The following is a 20,110-nucleotide window of genomic DNA, read 5'->3' on the forward strand; positions in this document are numbered from 1 at the left end:
GTGCTTGGGTAATCTTGCCACTAAAGACTTCATTTGTTTGGGATGTACACAATGCTGAAAATGTGCCAAATAAAGTGGCCTAAGTGTATTGAACCTTAACGTGAAGATTATCCTGGGATGATAAGTCATATAGTAAGAAAAAGCAATTAAAATTCAAATTAAGATTTAGTCATACAAAACGAATTTTGAATGTTTTTACCAGCTAGACAGGTTCATCCTTATTTGAACACCACAGAATGTATACATGTATCAAAACATTACCTGGACCCCATGAATATGGACATTTTTAATGCATCTTCAAAAATGGTTTTAAATAAAAATAAAATTTTAACATTAAAAAAGGATTCAGCCATATGTAATGACCTACAAAATGTGCTGTTAGGCAGTGATAAGACGGTTTTACTCCTATATAATTTATTAAAGCTACACTTTAAATCTTTAAAAACATTGTGGTGTACTGGCTAAAGGCTTTAAGATTCTGCTGGAGAAAATGAGCAGTCCTATTCTCTCCCATCTAAATTCAGTCTGTATCTTGCAGTTCATTAATAAATCATACTCCACTCTATTTAAAACTGCATGTTAAACCAACTTATTCCATCTACTTCAGTGGATGTCAATAGGGACTTTCCATCACCCTGGAAAGCAAAATTCCTTTCTTTTTCCTCCCATCTATCAAAAGAACCAAGTGTTCCAAAACTCTTTTTGCATCATTTACTAGAACCTTCTTCAGAATCCTTAATTTGTGATTTATGGTTTTACTGTCTCTACATCTAATGTTTTACTGTTGTTCTAATTTTCTATTTTACAAAGATAAACTGAAAAGTTATTGTTCTTAGAGTTTGTGCTTAAGTGAAAAAGCTAATATGCAAATAAATGCAAATATAATAGCATTTCCACTTTCTGCCAGGAGCCCCCTCTGAGGGGGCCTCCTTTAGGCTTCGCTCCAGCTGAACTGTACAAGAGCATTGGGACTCATGATTGTCGGGTGTTCACTCTTCCAGAGTTTCTCTGGCAAAGGCCAGTCATCATCACTGTTTGCTAAAGAAATCAGTTATTGTGATAAAAGGGTGGAAATTTAAAAATCTACTAAGAACATGGAATTTTCTTTTTGAATAAAATAATCAGAAATAAGAAGAAAAGTCAGGATCAATTGTTCTCACTGACAGTGCATTTGACTCCGCCAGGGCCAGGAGCACAATGGACAGGAGGGTCAGGGTCTGTCCATGGGCAACCTGACTTCCTGTGTTTGCTTCAAGAAGTTTGCTTCAGAGTGTGCTGCCACTCTGCCAGCAGTAGGTGTCACACACAACTCAAGGAAAAGGGCAGAGGCACCAGGAAAAAAAAAAAAAAAAGTTAAAGAAGATACTAAACACTATAAAACTATATTCACACACATTGCGTGGAATTACGTTGAGTAAAAGAAGCCAAAAGTCCCGTGTCCCTTGTGTAAAGCATTTGCATCTGCATGCTTCTGTGTATGTTCTGCAATGCATTCAACCAAAGTTCAACTCTAAAAGCTTCAAACTGCATGAGTGGAAAAGTATGTGGCTGGAAAACCAAGAAGACAGGGCAGAAGCCCATCTGTCACTTGTACTCACTGTGGTGGTGGTGGTGACCTCCTCGGTCACAACCTTCAGGGTGTCGACCACGGAGATGTAGCCCAGACGCTTAGCAATCGCCAAGGCAGTGTTACCATTCTGAAGAGAGAGTGAAAGAGGGGAAGAGAGTGAGAAATGAGAGGGAGGACTGAGATGTGAGCCAATGAGATCACCCGCAGCTCTGCATGAGCCAGCATTTCCTTCCAAAACAAGGCACAGCTTAGGAAAATCACTAGTTTTTACCATTACATCTAAATCTGTCTTTGTAACTTCTTTAGACTATAGCCCAGGTCACCATGGTAACACAACAACTTTGCATCTGCCTGCTCTTTTTTAATAAGAAGCACTTGGTGTTTTAACCCTGAGGTTGTCAAATGCCTTCTACAAAAAGGGGACTGGGCTTAGGAAAGTACCTCTTGGATGGAAGACAATGCCTTCCAGAATTATTAGGGAGCACCAGGTACACTTGCTCCTCACTGAGGTCAGGCCATCTGGTGCAGGTAAGATGTTACCATAGGGAACACGGTAACTCCTCTACAGCTGTAGAGGAGCTTACTATGCAGCAAAGTAACCGAAGCAAGCAATTCAGGCTGCGTGGAGACCAACTCCTGGGATCCCAGTTTGTTTAATTGCTCCACTTAGTTTACATTTCAATGCTCCACATCCCAATGAGCTTTGTCTAAGCCAGCAGCCCAGAAACTGAGCTCCCTTAAGAAGGCAGAGAGGGAGGGGATGATTTGCTCACACATCTGAGAGCCAGCTGTAAGCAGAGTCCTTCCTGCAGCCCAAGAGGAGGGCCCCACTCTCCAGAGAGTCAACTGAGTCTGGCCAAACTCGTTTCCCTCCTGGGACCAGCACTCCCAGGAAGTCACACTGATTTCTGGGAAAGGTTTTCTAGCAATCTGGGACTTTCCACAGTCTGGGAGCTCATTTAGGGAGGATATATCAGACCTTAGATCAGACCCGAGGACAGCAGGACAAGAGGGTAGGGAGAAGAAAGCTTGGGGAGAGACAGCGGTGCCTGTCTTACCGCAGTGGTGGCGTTGGGCTTGGCTCCATGCTGTAGCAGGACATTAATGATGTGCGTGTGACCCTGCTGGGCAGCCTGGTGCAAAGGTGTGTAGCCATTCTGTGGACAATGATGGCATCCATTTGCAGAGGAAGAAGAAAAGTAGGTTAGCCTTCATTTTTATTTACAACAAAACTATTAGGACACTTTGTTTATTTGGAGCCAATATTCCCAGCAACCTATTTCTCAGCAGCAAACCCTCCCTCACACCTTATGGTCTGCCGAACAAAGAGAAGAGACAGGCTTATGAAACACAAGATAAACAGACTCCAAATTATAACTATTATTACATTTTAACCAATTAGCATTAAAAATGGGTGGGGAGGAGATTTAAAATAGGAAAGGGCATTGTCTCCATGATCTCTCCCCTAGGCAACAGGAAAGTAAACTTGTTTTTAAACCAAGGCAGCAAAGGGTCACACAAACCCTGTTTGCTTGTGACTTCCCTGACAGAGAACCTTTGGGTTAACATTTGAGATTCTATATCAATAAAAGTAAATTCAAGTCTCATATTCATTTTAGTGTACAGCTTTGGATGTGCTAGAGAACACATGTTCTTGGAGGTAATAACACTTCATTGGAAGGTGAGTGAACCACCCTCCTACCCTCACCCCCCAAAAAGTCTTTGAAAATTAGGTTTATAATATTCAGGTCTAAACTTTCACACAGATGAAAACTCTGTAATCTAGGATTTGTGAGGAATTGCTTTTAAGTTTGGTTTGAGGCCAGTCTTGCTCAGAACTGTAGTGGGTGGTTAAGTAGTACAGGTTAGTTACTTATTCACATTAATTTTAAAAGCTGCACTAGAATCTCAGGAAATACAACAGAAATAGCTATCATTTATTGAGCATTCATTTTGTGCCAGATACAGGACCTTAAAGTTTTGTCTCATTATCACTCTGAAATGAGGGTGTGTGGGACACAGTAGGCATTTCATAAATAATGGTGGATTAAGTGAGTGATGAACAAATGACTGAATAAGTAGATGTTTCTACTCATTTCAAAGATAATGAAACTGAAAATAACAGTTCAGTAATTTTATATTTTATGAAGAAAGTATTCTTTAGTATGCTGTAGTTCTAAACCTTCTTCCCAAGTTAACTAACCAAGTTTGGTTTGCCTTAAGCCAATGCGATAGGGCTTCTAATTCTAATTTTAAGCAACTAATACTTCCATAAAAGCAAGTGTAATTTTGTAAGTCTTTTATACAAAGTTATGAATAGTTGGGGAATAAAAGCAATACATATTTTTGCTCTTTCAAAGAGCAAATAAAACAATTCTTTAGAAACTATGGCTACACATGAAATGTCAGAAAGAAAATGTAATTTCCTCTTCAGAGAGATCATTCTATATGAAAAAATTCTGAAGGGTTTATTAAAAGATTTACTTTGAGGTATATATCTATCTAAATACCTGATGTATATGGTTCCAAAGCAACAGTGAAAATTTCATAGTCCACCTTTAAAAATTAAAGGTTAAGATGAGATTTTTCTCTTAATCTAAAGTCCATTTGATGTAGATCTAATTCCAGGGAGGCACAGATATTGTCTAGACAATATAATGATTGTTTTTAAAGTCAGAACCACCTCAACAACCAAACACATAACAAAAAGTATGTTAAATATTTTCAAGCCCTGCCATCGTTTCATTGAATTGTTGCATTTGTACATTTCTGGGAAATATCTTCATTTCAACAAAAATGTCTTTCCTGGAATGCTTAAATGTGAACTAGCTCAGCAAAAATGGTCTAGGAGCTAATGTCTAAAAACTCATATGAGAGCTTTTAAATAAGTTTCAAAGTCAAATTTCATGAAATCTCAAGAATTGGTCAGGAAATAGACTGCAACTATTCTTGCTAGTTTCAACTATTTGAATACTTTCAACTATTCAAACCCAAGACTACAGGTTTGAATCTCAAATGTTACAGAACTCTTTATAGTTTACAAAATTAAATTTGTTTAAAATTAGCTATAATATGCTTATGTACAGACATGATTTTGTTTCTGCTTCTGAGAGGATATGAAAAGAAACACTGACTTACAAAATTTTTATGTATTTCTAATTAGTAGCATCTTGAATGATGGCTTTGAAAACTTCTAAATGTGCTCACAGTAATTTACTTGAGCTGCAATTAGGAATTTCTGATATGTGAACTTACAACAACATCATGCAGATATTCCTTTGGACCAAAGGACCTGGAGATGCAAGTTACATTATGCATAACAGCAGTGCTTATATCGTGGATTTCTCTACAACTTCAATCAAGTTGAGTGAACTGAATTGTGGGGTGATGTTCTGACCTTGCTTTGTTACATAGGAGCATTCAAATTCCTCTGGGGAAAGCTGTTGGTTCAAGTCAGCTCTGTATTATCCTTGAGAACTTGCAGCTCAGGGCTTAACACATTATTGTCCTACTGAGCATGACCCCACAATGTTCCCAAAATGACAGAGTTTATTAAAAATGAAAGGCGTGCAATCTAGGTTGCCTGGCTTCCCTTCTTCATGAGTGGACAAGGAGCTAGGGGTAAGGGGGCCAAGGCTCTGAAAATCTGCCTGAACATCAGGGTGTCCTAGCAGGCATCTGTTGTGTCCTGCAGTAAATTGTTAAAGCAGCGTCAGCTACTTTAACTTTGTAATAGAAGCAGTTCTGAAGCTAACCCACATGGCTGTCAAAGGTTATTAGAATGAAAAGTCTCAAACAAATACAAAACTACATTGCCTCTTCAAAATCACTTTAAGAAAACTAAAAAGGAAAAGAAAAAAAAACATATTTGTAGCTATGGTAGCTAGTGAAATATCTAGATGGCAGAACCCTTTTGCTTATAGAAAAGGAAAATGTGTACAATAATTTACCTTGGTTTTTGCATTAACATTTGCTCCCTGCTTCAGGAGAAAGTTGACCATTTTCACATTTCCATAGTGACAGGCCACAATTAAAGGAGTGTAACCAAGCTGTGAATAAGAAATAAATCATAAAGTAGAAGCATTAATACTCTAGTGGTTAATCCTCAAAAGGAGAGGAACTAGGTAGAATTTCAGTTATTATAGGATGGGTTGAAACTCAATTTGATTATATAAATATTATTTAGCAGATTATATATGTATCCTGTGGGTGCCAATATGGTTATGAGCAGACCCCGGAGCACAGGGAACTTTATATCAGCAAGGCAGATCAGACTTGTGTGATTTAATTTGAAAAGAAGCTAAGAGAGATGCACAAAATGATATCATCTAAAAACAGAAATGAAAGGGTGACTTTGATAGGACATTCAGGAGGAGACCCAGGGAAGGTGAAGCTAAGATGAGCTTAAAGAAAAAGCAAGAATTCAATGGTTTAAATAGGGAAATGCATTTCAAGGACATGGAGGTGAGCAAGCACAGGAGGAAAATAGTGAGCCATTTGGACAAGCTAAGGCAACAAGGAAGAAGATGGACTTAAGCCTGCAAAACTAGAGTCTTCTTATGAAGGGTCCCGGATACCATGTTATCCATTTGGATTTGATTTCTTCAAAAACCAGGAACCACTATAGATCTGTTCTGAAGGTTTAGAATGGACTTATGAGGAGTAGGGCAGGAGCTGGACAGGGGCTGGACTGTTGAAGATTACTGGAAATCATTCACGTCAGAACAGGTTGCAAGATGGATAGTGATTTTAATTTCACCTTTGTATGAGCATCCTGGTCAGCCCCATGCTTGGTGAGAATTTCAGCAACATTTACTTTGTCTTCTTGAGCTGCAAGGTGTAAGGAGGTGAGTCCACTCTATGGAGAGAATGGAATGAAAGAAGTATATTTGAAGAGGAAAATGTATTGCAACATTTATATCAATGTCTTGTCTATAACCCCTGGAAGATGCATAGCTTCTTCCCAGAAACTGCAGTGTTTGATATCTAAGACAAACACTTTAAGTTAATATAATTTTTCATTCAAGACTTATTGTCTAAGCTAATCAACACCTCCAGCAAATTATACTTTTTCTTTTCTTTTTTCATAATTTTTTTTTGGTTGTCGATGGACCATTTATTTATTTATTTGTTTGTTTATTTATTTATTTATGGGGCTGAGAATTGAACCCACCCAGTGCCTCACAAATGCTAGGCAAATGATCTACCACTTAACCACAACCCTAACCCCACATATTCTATTTTCTATACTGGGGGTTTATGATGTAAGACTTTAAAATAACTTACCTTAAAAGTCTCCAAACAATATTCATTCCAAACCCGACTGTTCCTGCTGAATCTATTTATTTACTTAAATAATTGATCAACCAAATACTACTGCTGTTATATATCCATAGCAATGTAATAATTTACCTTGGTTTCACCAATAAAATATCATATATTCACCAATAAAATATCATTTCAATGTTTAAAAAATGTACAGGATAATAGGAAATGATTTCAGAGTAATTTTCCCAGCACCCAAAGAGAGTATAATGGTGTGTGTGTGTGTGTGTGTGTGTGTGTGTGTGTGTGTATGTGTGTGTGTGTCTGGAGTTCCTCTTGACACTAAATTTAAAAATGTAACTATAATTTGCACAGCAACATAAATGGTTCAGTTTTATGTAAAAATATTTGACATGTATTAATCAAAGAAATTATTTTGTTTATTTGAAGATGAGGTTAAAAAAATAGTTATAAATTGATCAAAAATGAAGGCATGAAGAAAGGAGAGGAAGAAGTGATTTGTTCAATCAATGCTGTGCAACCATCGAGCATCTCGCAGTATACAAGCAGCTTCCATTCAGCAAAATTGAGATCAAAAGAATATCTTTAGAAGTTAAGTCATTTGTATTAATAGGTGTTTTTTTATTAGTTCCTTTCCTATATAATGAATTATTTTAGGCATTTGAATATAGCCATGAACAAAAGCTCCTCTTTACAGAACTTACATTCTAGCTTATAGTATATTCATACCAAATGTTTCTCTCCTCCAACTATTCCTCCAAGACCTTGTATATTCATCCTCTTTCTCCATATCCTACAGCTGTACACTGAGTAGCTACCTGTGGCTCTCTCACCCTCAATTCACATTCAGCTGAAGATAGATGGTCCTGTTGACTATCACCTTGCAGGCCTCTTCATGAGCCAAGAAGGCTAAGCTGTACTCTTGAAAACCCATGATCTCTTGTGCTGCGATTGTGTATAATGAATCAAAATGCATTCTGCTATCATATATACCTAATTAAAATAAATAATTTTTTAAAAAAAGAATTGATAAAAAATAAAATAAATTCCAATGCTTAACTAAACTAAAAAGAAAAAAAGAAAACCCATGATCTACAGCCAAGGTGCTACTTCTAGAAATCAATAAGTGCTCTGATCTTAAAAAAAATATATCAGTAATACCTACAAAGAGAAAAACATTCTACAAGTGGAGAGAAGGTGTTTTTTATTTCAGGATCTGGGATTTTTAATCCTTAGAACCATGGCTGAGCTCAGCTTTGAGGTGAATAAAACATCAGGTAAGATAGAAGACATCCTTTTGCACTAAAATCTCATCACATCTAAACAAATATTATTTAATCCTAAAGTGTAAGAAATCTGAATATTAAAACAAAATACCAGGTTCTTCCTTACTTTGATTTCTCTACCTCAAAACAGCAAATAGAAGATTATTTCTTTTTACAGAGATAGTAGGTCTGTCTCAATATTGACACAGAAAGATGAATATAAATCTGGAGCTGAACATCAGTGATCTGTACCAGGCACTCTTTGATCAAAATTCAAACTATCTTTATTTCAGATACTTAGATTTTATGGATTGATCCTTAAAATTATTATAGATAGGTATAGATAAAATATTCATTTTTAAAAATTACTGCCTATGTTTTATAATAAAGAGTATCTTTTGAAATGACAAAAGCAGCTTTTGATTAGATTTTTCTGGAATTTTTTGCAATAGATTCCCAGGAAAACATACTAAAACAAATGTGGATATCACTCCTATTCATTAGGTCAGACTAAATCTACCAAGTATCTATTGGAAATGAGCAATAAAAATTCTGTTCTGACATCTCTAAAAAGAAATTATAGAAGTGATCATTAAATAAAATGATCATCAATTAGCTCGAAGACATTTTTAGTGACATGTCAAATATCTGTAATGTTTTCTACTCTACTTGCAGAATTAATTTTGTACAAGATTACAAACTAACAACCAGTATGAAATCTTCTGTGGTTTATGATAAATGTGCATATCCAAATCAAATTATAGAAACTTTCCTAACAAATCAAAAAAACTATAAGATGTTGATGGGGTTCTTTTTTAAAAAAAAAAAAGTCAGGTATTGCCTAAATATACTTAGTGGACCTATAAGTGTTTTATTATTATATGGTGATTGGTTAAGGAATATATTATCATTTCCATATTACAGTTCTTACTGAGAAATAATGATTTGGAGGGGATGAGAGTATTGATTGTAGATGGTTTCAAAATCAATGGGAAAATTTGTTGTTGGTTTTGCTTCTTATCTGAAGTATTTTTATAATTGCATTATCTTACTACAATACCAACTAAAAGGCAAGGTTATACTTCTTACACAGAGAGTTTATATATTATATTATCATTCCAATATATTGAAATATCATGTGTAGGAAAATTTTACTTTAGTGATAAATACATCATGGTTTTATCCTTCTTTCCCTCCCCCTCCTCCTCCTCCTCCTTCTTCTTCTTCTTTTGGTACTGAGGTTGAACCACTGAGCCAGCCCTTTATTATATTTTCTTAGATTGCTGAGTGGCTTAGAGCCTAAATAAGTTATTGAAGCTGGCTTTGAACTTGTGATATTCCTGACTCAGCCTCCCAAGCTGCTAGGATTACAGTTATGCACCACCACACCCAGCATGGCTTTATCTTTAGAACATCACTCAAATACAACACTGAAATCATTTTTATAAAGATAATATAGTTATTTTGTGATTCAAAATTGAATATTTCTTTTTCATTGCTGAGAGTGTAATTCAAAAATACTCATTCTATCTTAGCTGAGGGACTGCTAAAACTCTCCCAAAGGAGAGTTTTGAAAGAATACCATACATTTGAAAGAACACCATCAAGGCAGACATAGGGAACTGATTTCAGATACATATTTATCATTATTGTAAATTAAAAATAACAATGAATTTCCCACCACCACCACTACCACCACCCCAGAGGTGACTGGCATTTGTGCTGAAAGATAACCTCAATGGTAGATGCGGGCTGGCCAGCATACATGCAATTATTTGAGCCAAATTCCAAATGGAACCACCATCTCTCTCCATTCCTCCCTAACAGCTCCTCTTTTCTCGGATTTGGAATTAGAACCAGCACCAACTAGAGTAATTTGGGCTAACTCTTTGAACTACAGTAATATGAACTCTGGGGAGCTATGGCATAGCCTATTCAGGCACTACACAGAGAAGGTAAGGAAGCAGATCATACTATAGGAAGAGGTGAATAAAACTGACTTTCAGAGAAAATTCAAGGTGCAAAATGCAGTCACACAAGCAGAGAATCTGAGACCAACTGCTTTGTTTCTCATGGCTTTCTAGTTCCTCATAAAGCTTGTCTCCCTTGTATCCTTGGGGTCTGTAATATATCCTTTTTTCCTTTTGATACATTCCCCTTTTTGTTCCAAGTTATCTTTGATGGGTTTTTGTTTACAGCCATCCAAGCGTCTCTTGATTGATGCAAGAAGAGACAAGATCAGAATACCTTGGTTGACATGTGGATATTGGCTCCCTTTTCGAGAAGTAAGGTGACCATATCCGTGTGCCCCTCCTGTGAGGCCAGATGGAGTGGAGTTACTCCTTGCTTTGTCACAATGTTAGTCTCTGCTCCATAGTTGAGGAGTGTGGAAGCTATCTGCATCTGATTCTTCTTTGCAGCAATATGTAAAGGGGTGTAGCCATTCTAAAACAAAAACATATATATATATAGTAAGCTTAATCATTGACCTTATAGGTATCTCTGAAGGAAATAAGAATCTGTAATCAACAAAAAAGTTAAAAGTGAGCTGACAGTTAATCCAAACTCTAACCCACCACAAGTTTCCATCCAACCACAACCAATATTTGCAACCAAAGTAAAAAAGTGCCACATTACACTATAATACAGATTCAGACACAAAAATCCTAAAGCTAAACATCTCCCCCTTATAATATTGATTCTCTCCTGAACAGTGGAGAAAATAAGTCAACACCTTTTCTACATGACTGTCTTTTAAGTACCTGAGGTGGATTTCTTTCTTTCTTTTATGGTATAGGGATTGAATTCAGGGATGCTTAACCACCAAACCATGTCCCCAGCCCTTTTTATATTTTTCTTAGAGACAGGGTCTCACTAAGTTGCTTAGGGCCTTGCTCAGTTGCTGAGGCTGCCTTTGAACTTGCTATCCTCCTGCCTCAGCCTCTGGAACTCCTGGGATTACAGGCATGCACCACCACACCTGGCCCTAGGGTGCATTTCATATCTCCTATTAGATTCTCTTTTCCAGCTAAACTTCCTATTCCTTCACTATTCCTGATAGAAGACATCCTTTTGAGACCTCTCTCCACCAAGGATGAACTGTCTGGAGCTGACTAGAGTTTGTCAATGTTGCTCTTGAGTCAAGTTAGCTGGAAGTGAATGCTACCCTTCAGACATAGTCTTAATCATACAGAATAAAATGGGATTGTTTCTGATCGCCTACTAACATGTTTCTGATTGGATTGTACCTCTTGCACATTCAGCAAGTGTACCAAACAGATGCCAGGCAGAATGAAGGGACACAGAGGTGCACATGGCATGTTCTCTGCCTCTAAGAGGTTGCATTCTAATGGAAAAAGATATTAACCAACAAAATAGGCTTATATTAATCCTGGGGTCACTTTAAATCCAGTATCTCCCCTTCTTCTCCTTCTGCCTCAAAAGTAGAAACATGAGGCTATTTGCTTAATGTGGGAATTTGTGGATTGAAGAACCAAATACTAATCCTCATACTTAGTCAAAAGAAAATAAAAAGCAAAATCACTGGAACTAGTGCATTTCTGGAACATGTATTGTCTTCTTCCCTTACCATTATCAAACTTGGTAAAATTTTCCATGAAAAAAATGTGTGATAAAGATGAAAAGCAGTGGTTTTGCCATTAACTGTGACATACTGAAGGAACAGGTGGCATACTGATGGAGTGCTCCTTGTGAGACTACCTTAAGAGGTATTTTTAGGATATGGTATTTCCTCAAATATGTACCAAAACATGAAAAGCAGATTTGAGAATTTAAGTGTCTTTCTGTGCCATCATCAAATCTCCATCTTCAAACAGCCCTATAGTATCTTCACTATTCCCATTTCCCAAGCAAAAATAAGCACCTTTTTTTTAATAAATAATATTTCTTTTTCAGCTGCTGAAGGAAATCCAGACACTATCCTTGAAAATCTTTTCAGGTGCTGATCATAGGTCCCAGGTACCCCAGTTGCTTCACAATATCACACTTGGCTCCAGGGGCTCGACTGAATACCACAGATTTTTTTGTGGACCTATAAATTTAAGGCATCTCCTTTTTGCTACAAAGAGCTTTTTCAGTCCCAACTTCCCCCATTCCTGCAGCATAAGCTCTACCGAGGTAGGAAAGTACCAGGGCATTTGTTAATGAGACTGATGTAGAAGAAGACAAAGATGTTTTAACAAAACAAGACATGAGATCACTGAAGACAGAGTTGATTTTGGCAATGTAAGAGGTCTGACTGTCTGATAGATACTCAACCTGAAGACCTGAAGAGTCCTCTACTCCAAAAAGAGTAAATTAACATTTTCGGAACTAAGTAACTGAAACTCCTCTCACCCAATCCTACTTTACTCCCAGGGAAGGTACTGGATTCTAACAGAAAGAAAAAGGGAGTTTGCAGGATTAAGGAACTGTGCTTTAGGGGCAGGGGAAATTATAATGAAATCATGGAAAGATATATACATATGTGTGTGTGTGTGTGTGTGTGTGTGTGTGTGTATAAAGTTATGTAAGTTGTAAGAGTTTGTAGAGGGAACATTTATATACAAAATGTCTGGTATTTTGTAGAATATACTTATATACATAGTATTCCATTTTATTACTTATATATAATATGTACCATTTAAATAGACATGAGAGTATACACGTACATATTTGTAAAGTGACAGTGGAAGAAATCTTCCTCCAATGCTTTGGGACACAATGGACCTTGTGGTGAAGAGTGACAGCTCTGTCAGTTAGCCTGAGGATAGCTCTAGCACCGACTATTTATGTGACTTTGGAAAAACCAAACTATTTAAATCTCACTTTCTTAGGTGTAGAATGGGTATCACTATAATATCAATTTAGGATTACTATGAAATTAAATGAGATCCTGAATGTAAAGGACTAGGTACAGTGTCATAGACATGCTAATTATTGTCTTATTATTTCTTCTAATGTGGCATGGATATTTTCCTACACAACAAATATTTTTTTTCTTTTAAAATATGTTTGCTAAATAAACAAATGAAAGATATACTGATGGCTATATGTATTGTGTGACTTTCATGTATATTTTCATTCTATAACAAAGGACAATTCCAGTGTGGAAATGCCTAGTCCATAGGTATTGGACTCAGCTGGAGCTGTTTTTGTAGTCTAGACTGTCATTGCTAGTCTAGGGACCTAAAAGGATCCACACTACAGTGAACGTGGTTGAATCATTTTAAGAGACCAAGAAAACAAGAGTTCTTCACACAGCACAACGAGGTCTCTGCAGGCATAGAAGTATAAAATGATGGTTGTATCATATTATGTTTTATAGGAAAGAAGGAAAAAATGTGTCATGCCTTTATCCTGTTTCGTTTCTAAAAATTCAGATGTCAGTATTCAAAACTGACTCCTGGAAATAAGATTCATGTCTACTGGTTTATGGGCCCTTCGCTTTAATGTTTGCTGACTCTAACAGTTAAAAGGTTTTGTAGAAGCAACTGGTAGAAATAGAAGGGAAAAAATGTCGATAACAAACGCTACTATTATTAGCTAGTTGCAATGATACAATACCATGTGTTTAAAAAGCAATTCCCATGCGCTTTCAGATTACAGCTATGCCCTGTGTCTGTAAATCCTTTCCTGTAGTCCTCACCTTGGCAGTGGCATGAGGGGAAGCACCCTTCTCCAGTAACAGCAGCGCCACCTTCTGGTTGTCATAGTGAGCAGCAACATGGAGCGGGGTAAGGCCATTCTGAAAAGGGTGTGTTTAAGTGTCAGCGTTAAGAAATTAGCATTAGCTGCCCTGAAGCTACTAGGATGCATGGAAATTGATGTTGATTAAGTCTGTGTTAATTAATTAATATAGTCAATAGAAAAGAACCAAATAAATAAACAAATACATAATAAATTTCAAATTAGACATATAACTAAAATTGAAAATGGGCTTACAAATAGCAAAGGGCATCTCAATGGTCACAACAAATGAAGAACTCAAATGCTATGTAAGAAATGCCACATTGACATCACAGGGGTTCTTCTCAACATAGAGAAGTTGTGGGCCCTGTCGTGACGAGAACACACACTAGAGGCTCAGCTCAAAACATTTTCTGAATCTGTGTGTACGAGGAAAATCATGAACAGATAATCCACACCATGTACTTGGCATAGTTGCAGCAGTTGGAATCACATTCCTTTCTGAACACTGAGAAAAAATATTTCCACAGATCTCCAGATTTATCAACCCAAGAGATTTTCACAATTAAAACATACTACTGAAAACCTTTACCTTCCCTGCAGAATCTGCAGCAGCACGACGTTGCAAGAGAAGTTTTGCCACATCCAGGCTTCCATACTTGGCTGCTACGTGCAGGGGAGTAAAACCCTTCTGAAAATGTGAAGAAGAAATGCAAAATTTAATATTTATTTTTCTAACACCTATCAAGATCTTTATTTATTAATATACTAAACAAGTTTTGCTCCTTCTCCATTTGGGAAAAATGGAATAAAATCAGTTAGTCATAAACAAGGACAAGAAAAAAGAATGACATTTAACATTTAAAGGTTTGGTTTAATAGGCAAGACAAAAGAAAATTTTATTTTAAGTGCTTGGAGACTGAAATTTCACTTTATAGGTTTGGGATTTGCAATAACCACTAGTGTCAGGAAACTGGCTGTGATTTGTGAGTGGAAAAACAAGGCCTGTCTTTTTTCTGGCCTCTAAAATTAATAGGATTGAAACAACAGCTGCCTTCTATTTCTTACAATCCTTTTTATAACACCTTAGTTCCCAATTTATTTAAGTTTTAGGATATTTTGGGGGTTATGGAAAAAATGAATAATTATTTGAGATTCAGTTTGACGTATTTGCTGTAGAAATATAAATGCAAGATAAATGGTTTGCAGAAAAAAAAATTCTCACTATTAAAAAGCTCCTCACATCCTGATTTTTGTTTCCTGTCCCAGAAGACCCACACTGTCTAAAAGACCAATTTGTCTTGTAAAACACATTCTACTTCTGGTATGATGTTGGGCTGATTAACACCAGGCTTTGAGACACACTGGAGCTTTGAAGCTTTTTTAAAAGATAGCTGTCTTGCACATTTATATGTACATGCTAATACATACATGTACATACGGCTTCTGTGTTCAACAAATAGCCATGTTCTGTAATTAGCAGTATTTATAAATATTGATAAGTTCCTGGATGAGAATCTTGAGGATGACATAGCTCATGCACTATGATCTCAAATCCATTCTCTTGGCCAGACACTTCAACCACATGCTCTTCTGGCACCCCAGGGGGAGTGGGAAAAAGATTCTAACACTGACCAGAAACCCTGAAACACACACAGCAAATATGCCTGTAGTAGGTGTTCTATGACATGGTTTATTCTCAGACTATTCAAGCCCTAAACACCAAATATCCCCCCAAAATCAATATTACCATTTCACAGTATCACCAGACCAATTATTTTTAATTAAGATGACTTTCTTTTTTTTTTTCTTTTTGTTTTGTTTTTTAACATTTGGTACTAATAAGTTCTTGGAAGAAAGTGAATCTTCTGGGTTTTTCCAAGAGTAGGACAAATGTAGGAAATATTTCTTCCTTCTGGCATTTGTCCATACAAATCCACATTCACTGTCAAAAGCTCTGCCGCCCAGGCCCAGTGCACACAGTGCTTGGGGTGACTCTCTTTTGGGAGGAAGGTGAGTTTTTTTTTTTTTTTTTTTTTTTTTTGAGGCAAACCATGAAGGAAGAAGAAAAAATAAACTCCTTATCCTTCTGGGTAGTGATGCAATCCCTTTATAAATTTGGAGACTCTCATTAGATGAAACCACTTGGAATCATTATTATAGAATCACAGTGTCGGAGTTAGAAAGCACCTCTTAGTCACCCAGCCCTTTCTCACCCATGTCAACCTCATCAGGATTCCATCTACCCTCCCTTATTTATAAACACTTACATGGCTTTAATGATGAGGAGTCACCTATGTTCAACCTTCAGTTGCACTGTTAAACTGCCCTGGTTAATAGTTCCTCCAATTTTACCATCCTGATTGAGTATGGATTTAGCATATGTTTTAAAATTAAAAATAATAATAATCCTTGAAATACAAGGGACTCTCCTGCATTTCTATATTTTCACATATCTTAGTTCTATTTATTTATACCTTCTTCACCTATAAGACAATCATCCAGTCTCCCTTGAGTTATAATAACTATTATTATATGTTTCTTGCTTAGTTTCTGAATTTCTGGGTTTTTTTTTCTCTTTAAAGATTTTTTAAAGTCCTTTCAATTGTTCAGATGTCAGAATTTAAATAATGATCAATTTCTTATATGCAAACATTTTTATAGCCATGGGCCACCAGTTAAGTCCTAAAGGCACAAGTGATCAGTTTCCTCTTTTGAGGGCCACCTCCCTGCCTCAGCTCATACTTGTAAGCCTTTTTCATCCCAGTTGGCAGTATTTATTCCTATTTATTATAAACAAATTGAGATTGTTAAAATTAATATGAATTACAGTTGTGCTTGTGGAAATTATTTAGCCCTGTGACAAATTCACTTATTCTAGACTTTCTCAAAGTCTTTTGTTCTAATTAACTGGGTGTGTTTGTGTTTCACCCTAAGTTACCTCCAAATAGTGAATTTCAAATAGAATGCAAAAAGAAAAGGAAAAATTATCCTATCACGAAATTTTGAGTACAAGTAAAATTCAGGCTCGTGTATATTCTTTGTTTAATGTCAACAACAAATCATAAAGTATGATTTTTGAGCCCATTAATACTCAGACAAAAGTACAGTTGGTAGAGACTAGAAAAGGAATGAGATACAAAATAGGTGGTGGCTCATCCCAGGACTGGGAAAATGCAAGATTAAGTCAAGGGAAGTCCTACGTAGTACTACAACCCATAAATGTACTTTCAATCTAATTTGACATTTTCTTCCTCATTAGTAATACCAACTCAATGTATTTGGGAATCTTATCTTTTTTTTCCTCTTGAGAATATACTATAGATTTTATAGTGCAAAGGGAAGGAAAAGTAGATTTTGCATTAAGGAAATGATAAAACAAAATCCAGCACTCTTTTAAAAAATATTATATAAAAATCTTACCATCTTTGATCATTTTGACAATGAATCTAAAATATTCAGAGGAGGAAGTAAGTCAGAGACCTAACAGAGATTTGTCCATGATTCTAAGTATAGCAGAGCAGAGGGATCCTGACTTAGGAGTTCTCTTGGTCCTACTGTTATTAAGGCATTCTTCTTACCTTGGTAGCTAAGGAGTGTACTGCTCCTGCCTCCAAGAGGACAGATGCCACATCCACCTGGCCTTCCCGGGCAGAGATGTGCAGTGGCGTGTACCCATTGGTAGTGGCCGCATCTGGATGAGCCATATGTTGCAGAAGCAGCTGGACAATTTCTGTCTTACCCAGGCGAGAAGCAATATGTAAAGGTGTCTGTTCCTCCTACAACTCAAGTCAAGCAAAATGTTAGTGCAGGCACACCAAACTTCATTGATATTATGTTTCACTCAGAGGTTTCATGTTTCACTCAGATGTTTCTTGGAATCTCCACTGACCTCTCAAGAAGAAAATCATCACTACATCGCTTTCATTTGTATTTTTACTATCAAATGACCTAGTTGAACTAAAAAATATCTCTTAGATTTTTTAAAAAAATTTTTAGTTGTTGATGGACCTTTATTTTATTTATTTTATTTTATATGTGATGCTGAGAATCGAACACAGTGCCTCATGCATGCTAGGCAAGTGTTCCACCACTGAGTCACACCCCAGCCCCTATTCCTTAGATTTTAAATAGTACATACTTTCATGAACTTGTTCACAATCTTCTGGGCACCCCCAAATATTTCTAAATTCAATAAAGCTTTAGTCCTCACTTATGTTTAAATACAAAACCATGGTTTTGAAGAAGAAAGAAAGTGAATTCAGACGTCCTAAGACCTAGATTCACCTCTAAGAGCTTTCAATTAGAGGCAAAATTAATTCTGGGAACTGTGTCAAGAGAAAAAAGACCCAGAGAAGCTGGAAAACTTTGTGCTCACTTCACCCACAAGCCAAGGACACAGATGCTGGTCATTTCCTTCAAAGAGGAACTGTGGATAAAGAAGATATTGTAATCTGATTTAAAGAGACTTTGTTACAGAAATGTTGAAGATGGGCCTGGGATTTACATCCAGGACTTCAAAGATGAAATGGAACTCTGGCAAAAAGCAAATGGAATGAACGATTAGTCAAATGCTTTATTTTAAAAACAGAGAGATGATATAGCTGGGTATAAATGAGCGGAAGGACATATTTAAGGATCATGAATTTGCCTGTCTCTAATGTGCAGTCAGGAATCAAGTTTTCAGAGCTCAGAGAACTAGACCAAACCACTGTCCCATGTAAAAAGAAAATTGGGTGTAACCTTAGTGATGAAAGAGGGTTTATCTTTATAATCTTTCCAGGGAATCTCATAATAAAACTGAAGAATAAAAAACTGGGCCAGCTTCCAGGGCTAAGAATGAGTGGAGAAAAGTTATGATAGATATGTCTAAAGGAATACAGTACCTTAAAGTCATGAGGAAAAATAAAAAAAAAAGAAACTATAGGAAAAGATGAAATTGCATTGCTTCTAATATTGAAATAATCATATTAGTGTTATTTACTTCTCATTCAGAAGTAAATAATAAGTTACAGTAATTATTATTCAGAAGTAAATAATAAATAATAGTAATGATTATTTCAGTATTAGAACTGGGGTTTCATAAAAAATTTGCAGTTTATAAATTTCCTTTATGTACAAGGCACATGTGACTTATCCTTGTAACAGACCTGAAAGGAAGGCATAGAATATATTATTAAACCATTTTCCAGATGAAGAGAATAAAAGGAATTTAATAAGTTCTCAAGGATTACATAAGGTCATTAAACTATTAAACTCAAAGGAAGGCACTGAATTCTTGAGATAATGTTTCTTGGCTACATATTCTACAGAAATAGATAAAATAAGATGCATGAAGAACGAATCTCAGCTGTTATCACAGTGACTTGGGAGGCTGAAACAGGAGGATGACAAATTCAAGGTCAGTCTCAGCAACTTAGTGAGGACATAAGCAAAGTAATAACCAAACTCTGTCTCAAAAAAAAAAAAAAAAGAAAGAAAGAAAGAAAGAAAGAAAGAAAGAAAGAAAGAAATTTAAAAGGCTGGGAATGTTGCTCAGTGGGTAAGCACCCCTGGTTTCAATCTCCAATACCAAAAAAAAAGAAAGATTGACTCTCAATAGGAATGAAGAGTTGAACATTTACAAAAATAAGTGGTTAGCAAAACATACAACCACCAAAAAAATCAAGGAACTTGAGAATAGCTACAGTGAACATTCGCTGTTGATGGGTTTCCCTTCTCAGACCTCCAACCTACAGAACTCGACAGAGCTGGGTATAGGAGCAACACACTCTCAAAAGTGTTTTTCAATGAGTGTGTTTGGCAGGCAGGTGATGACAGCTCTCATCTATGGATAAGAAGTGGCAATCCTTGACCCTTGACTGGCGGTAGCTACGGATAACAGGTAAATGCTCAACTATTTCTGCTCTGAGGATTAAGGTTTTTGTTGTTTTGTTTGCTTTTTCAGTTAAGAAATAAGCTGTCTTGCCCACTTTTTAAAATTTTTGATATAGTCCTATAAGAAAATGGGAAAGGAAAGGACACAAAGATTTTGCTAAGAAAATCCTGCAACCTGTAACCAGGATATCAGACCTTTTCAAGTTTGGGCAGTTATCTCTCTGTGGAATAGCAAATGCAGAATTAGCTGCTTCAAACTAAAATTAAATAAAGCCAAGGAAAAGAACTGGAAAAGTGCAGAAGACTGGTAGGAAGAGGTAAAGCTATGGAGGGGGTTGGGGGGAGCCTGGTACCCTAGGAAAGGCAACAATTATTCATTATAAAGTATCACTGACTGTGATACAGCCTGGTCAAGGAAGTAGGT

The 20,110-nt window shown here is 36.5% G+C and overlaps 1 protein-coding gene across 50 annotated transcripts in view; it reads right to left on the reverse strand.

The window, feature by feature from the left end:
* Positions 1-20,110, reverse strand: part of Ank2 (ankyrin 2) — a 636,862-nt gene that overhangs the window by 84,140 nt on the left and 532,612 nt on the right. For 41 of the 50 annotated variants that reach the window (XM_078021790.1, XM_078021757.1, XM_078021763.1 and 38 more), the window contains 8 exons: positions 17,391-17,588; positions 14,402-14,500; positions 13,769-13,867; positions 10,369-10,566; positions 6,330-6,428; positions 5,521-5,619; positions 2,629-2,727; positions 1,599-1,697 (listed from right to left, as the gene is read on the reverse strand). In XM_078021790.1, the coding sequence (XP_077877916.1) occupies positions 1,599-1,697; positions 2,629-2,727; positions 5,521-5,619; positions 6,330-6,428; positions 10,369-10,566; positions 13,769-13,867; positions 14,402-14,500; positions 17,391-17,588 (990 nt within the window). The remainder of the gene's footprint in view (positions 1-1,598; positions 1,698-2,628; positions 2,728-5,520; positions 5,620-6,329; positions 6,429-10,368; positions 10,567-13,768; positions 13,868-14,401; positions 14,501-17,390; positions 17,589-20,110) is intronic. The other 9 variants (XM_078021789.1, XM_040292964.2, XM_078021769.1 and 6 more) reach the window with 1 other exon arrangement.

This window comes from Ictidomys tridecemlineatus, chromosome 9, assembly GCF_052094955.1.
Source record: "Ictidomys tridecemlineatus isolate mIctTri1 chromosome 9, mIctTri1.hap1, whole genome shotgun sequence".
Taxonomy (NCBI): Eukaryota; Metazoa; Chordata; class Mammalia; order Rodentia; family Sciuridae; genus Ictidomys; species Ictidomys tridecemlineatus.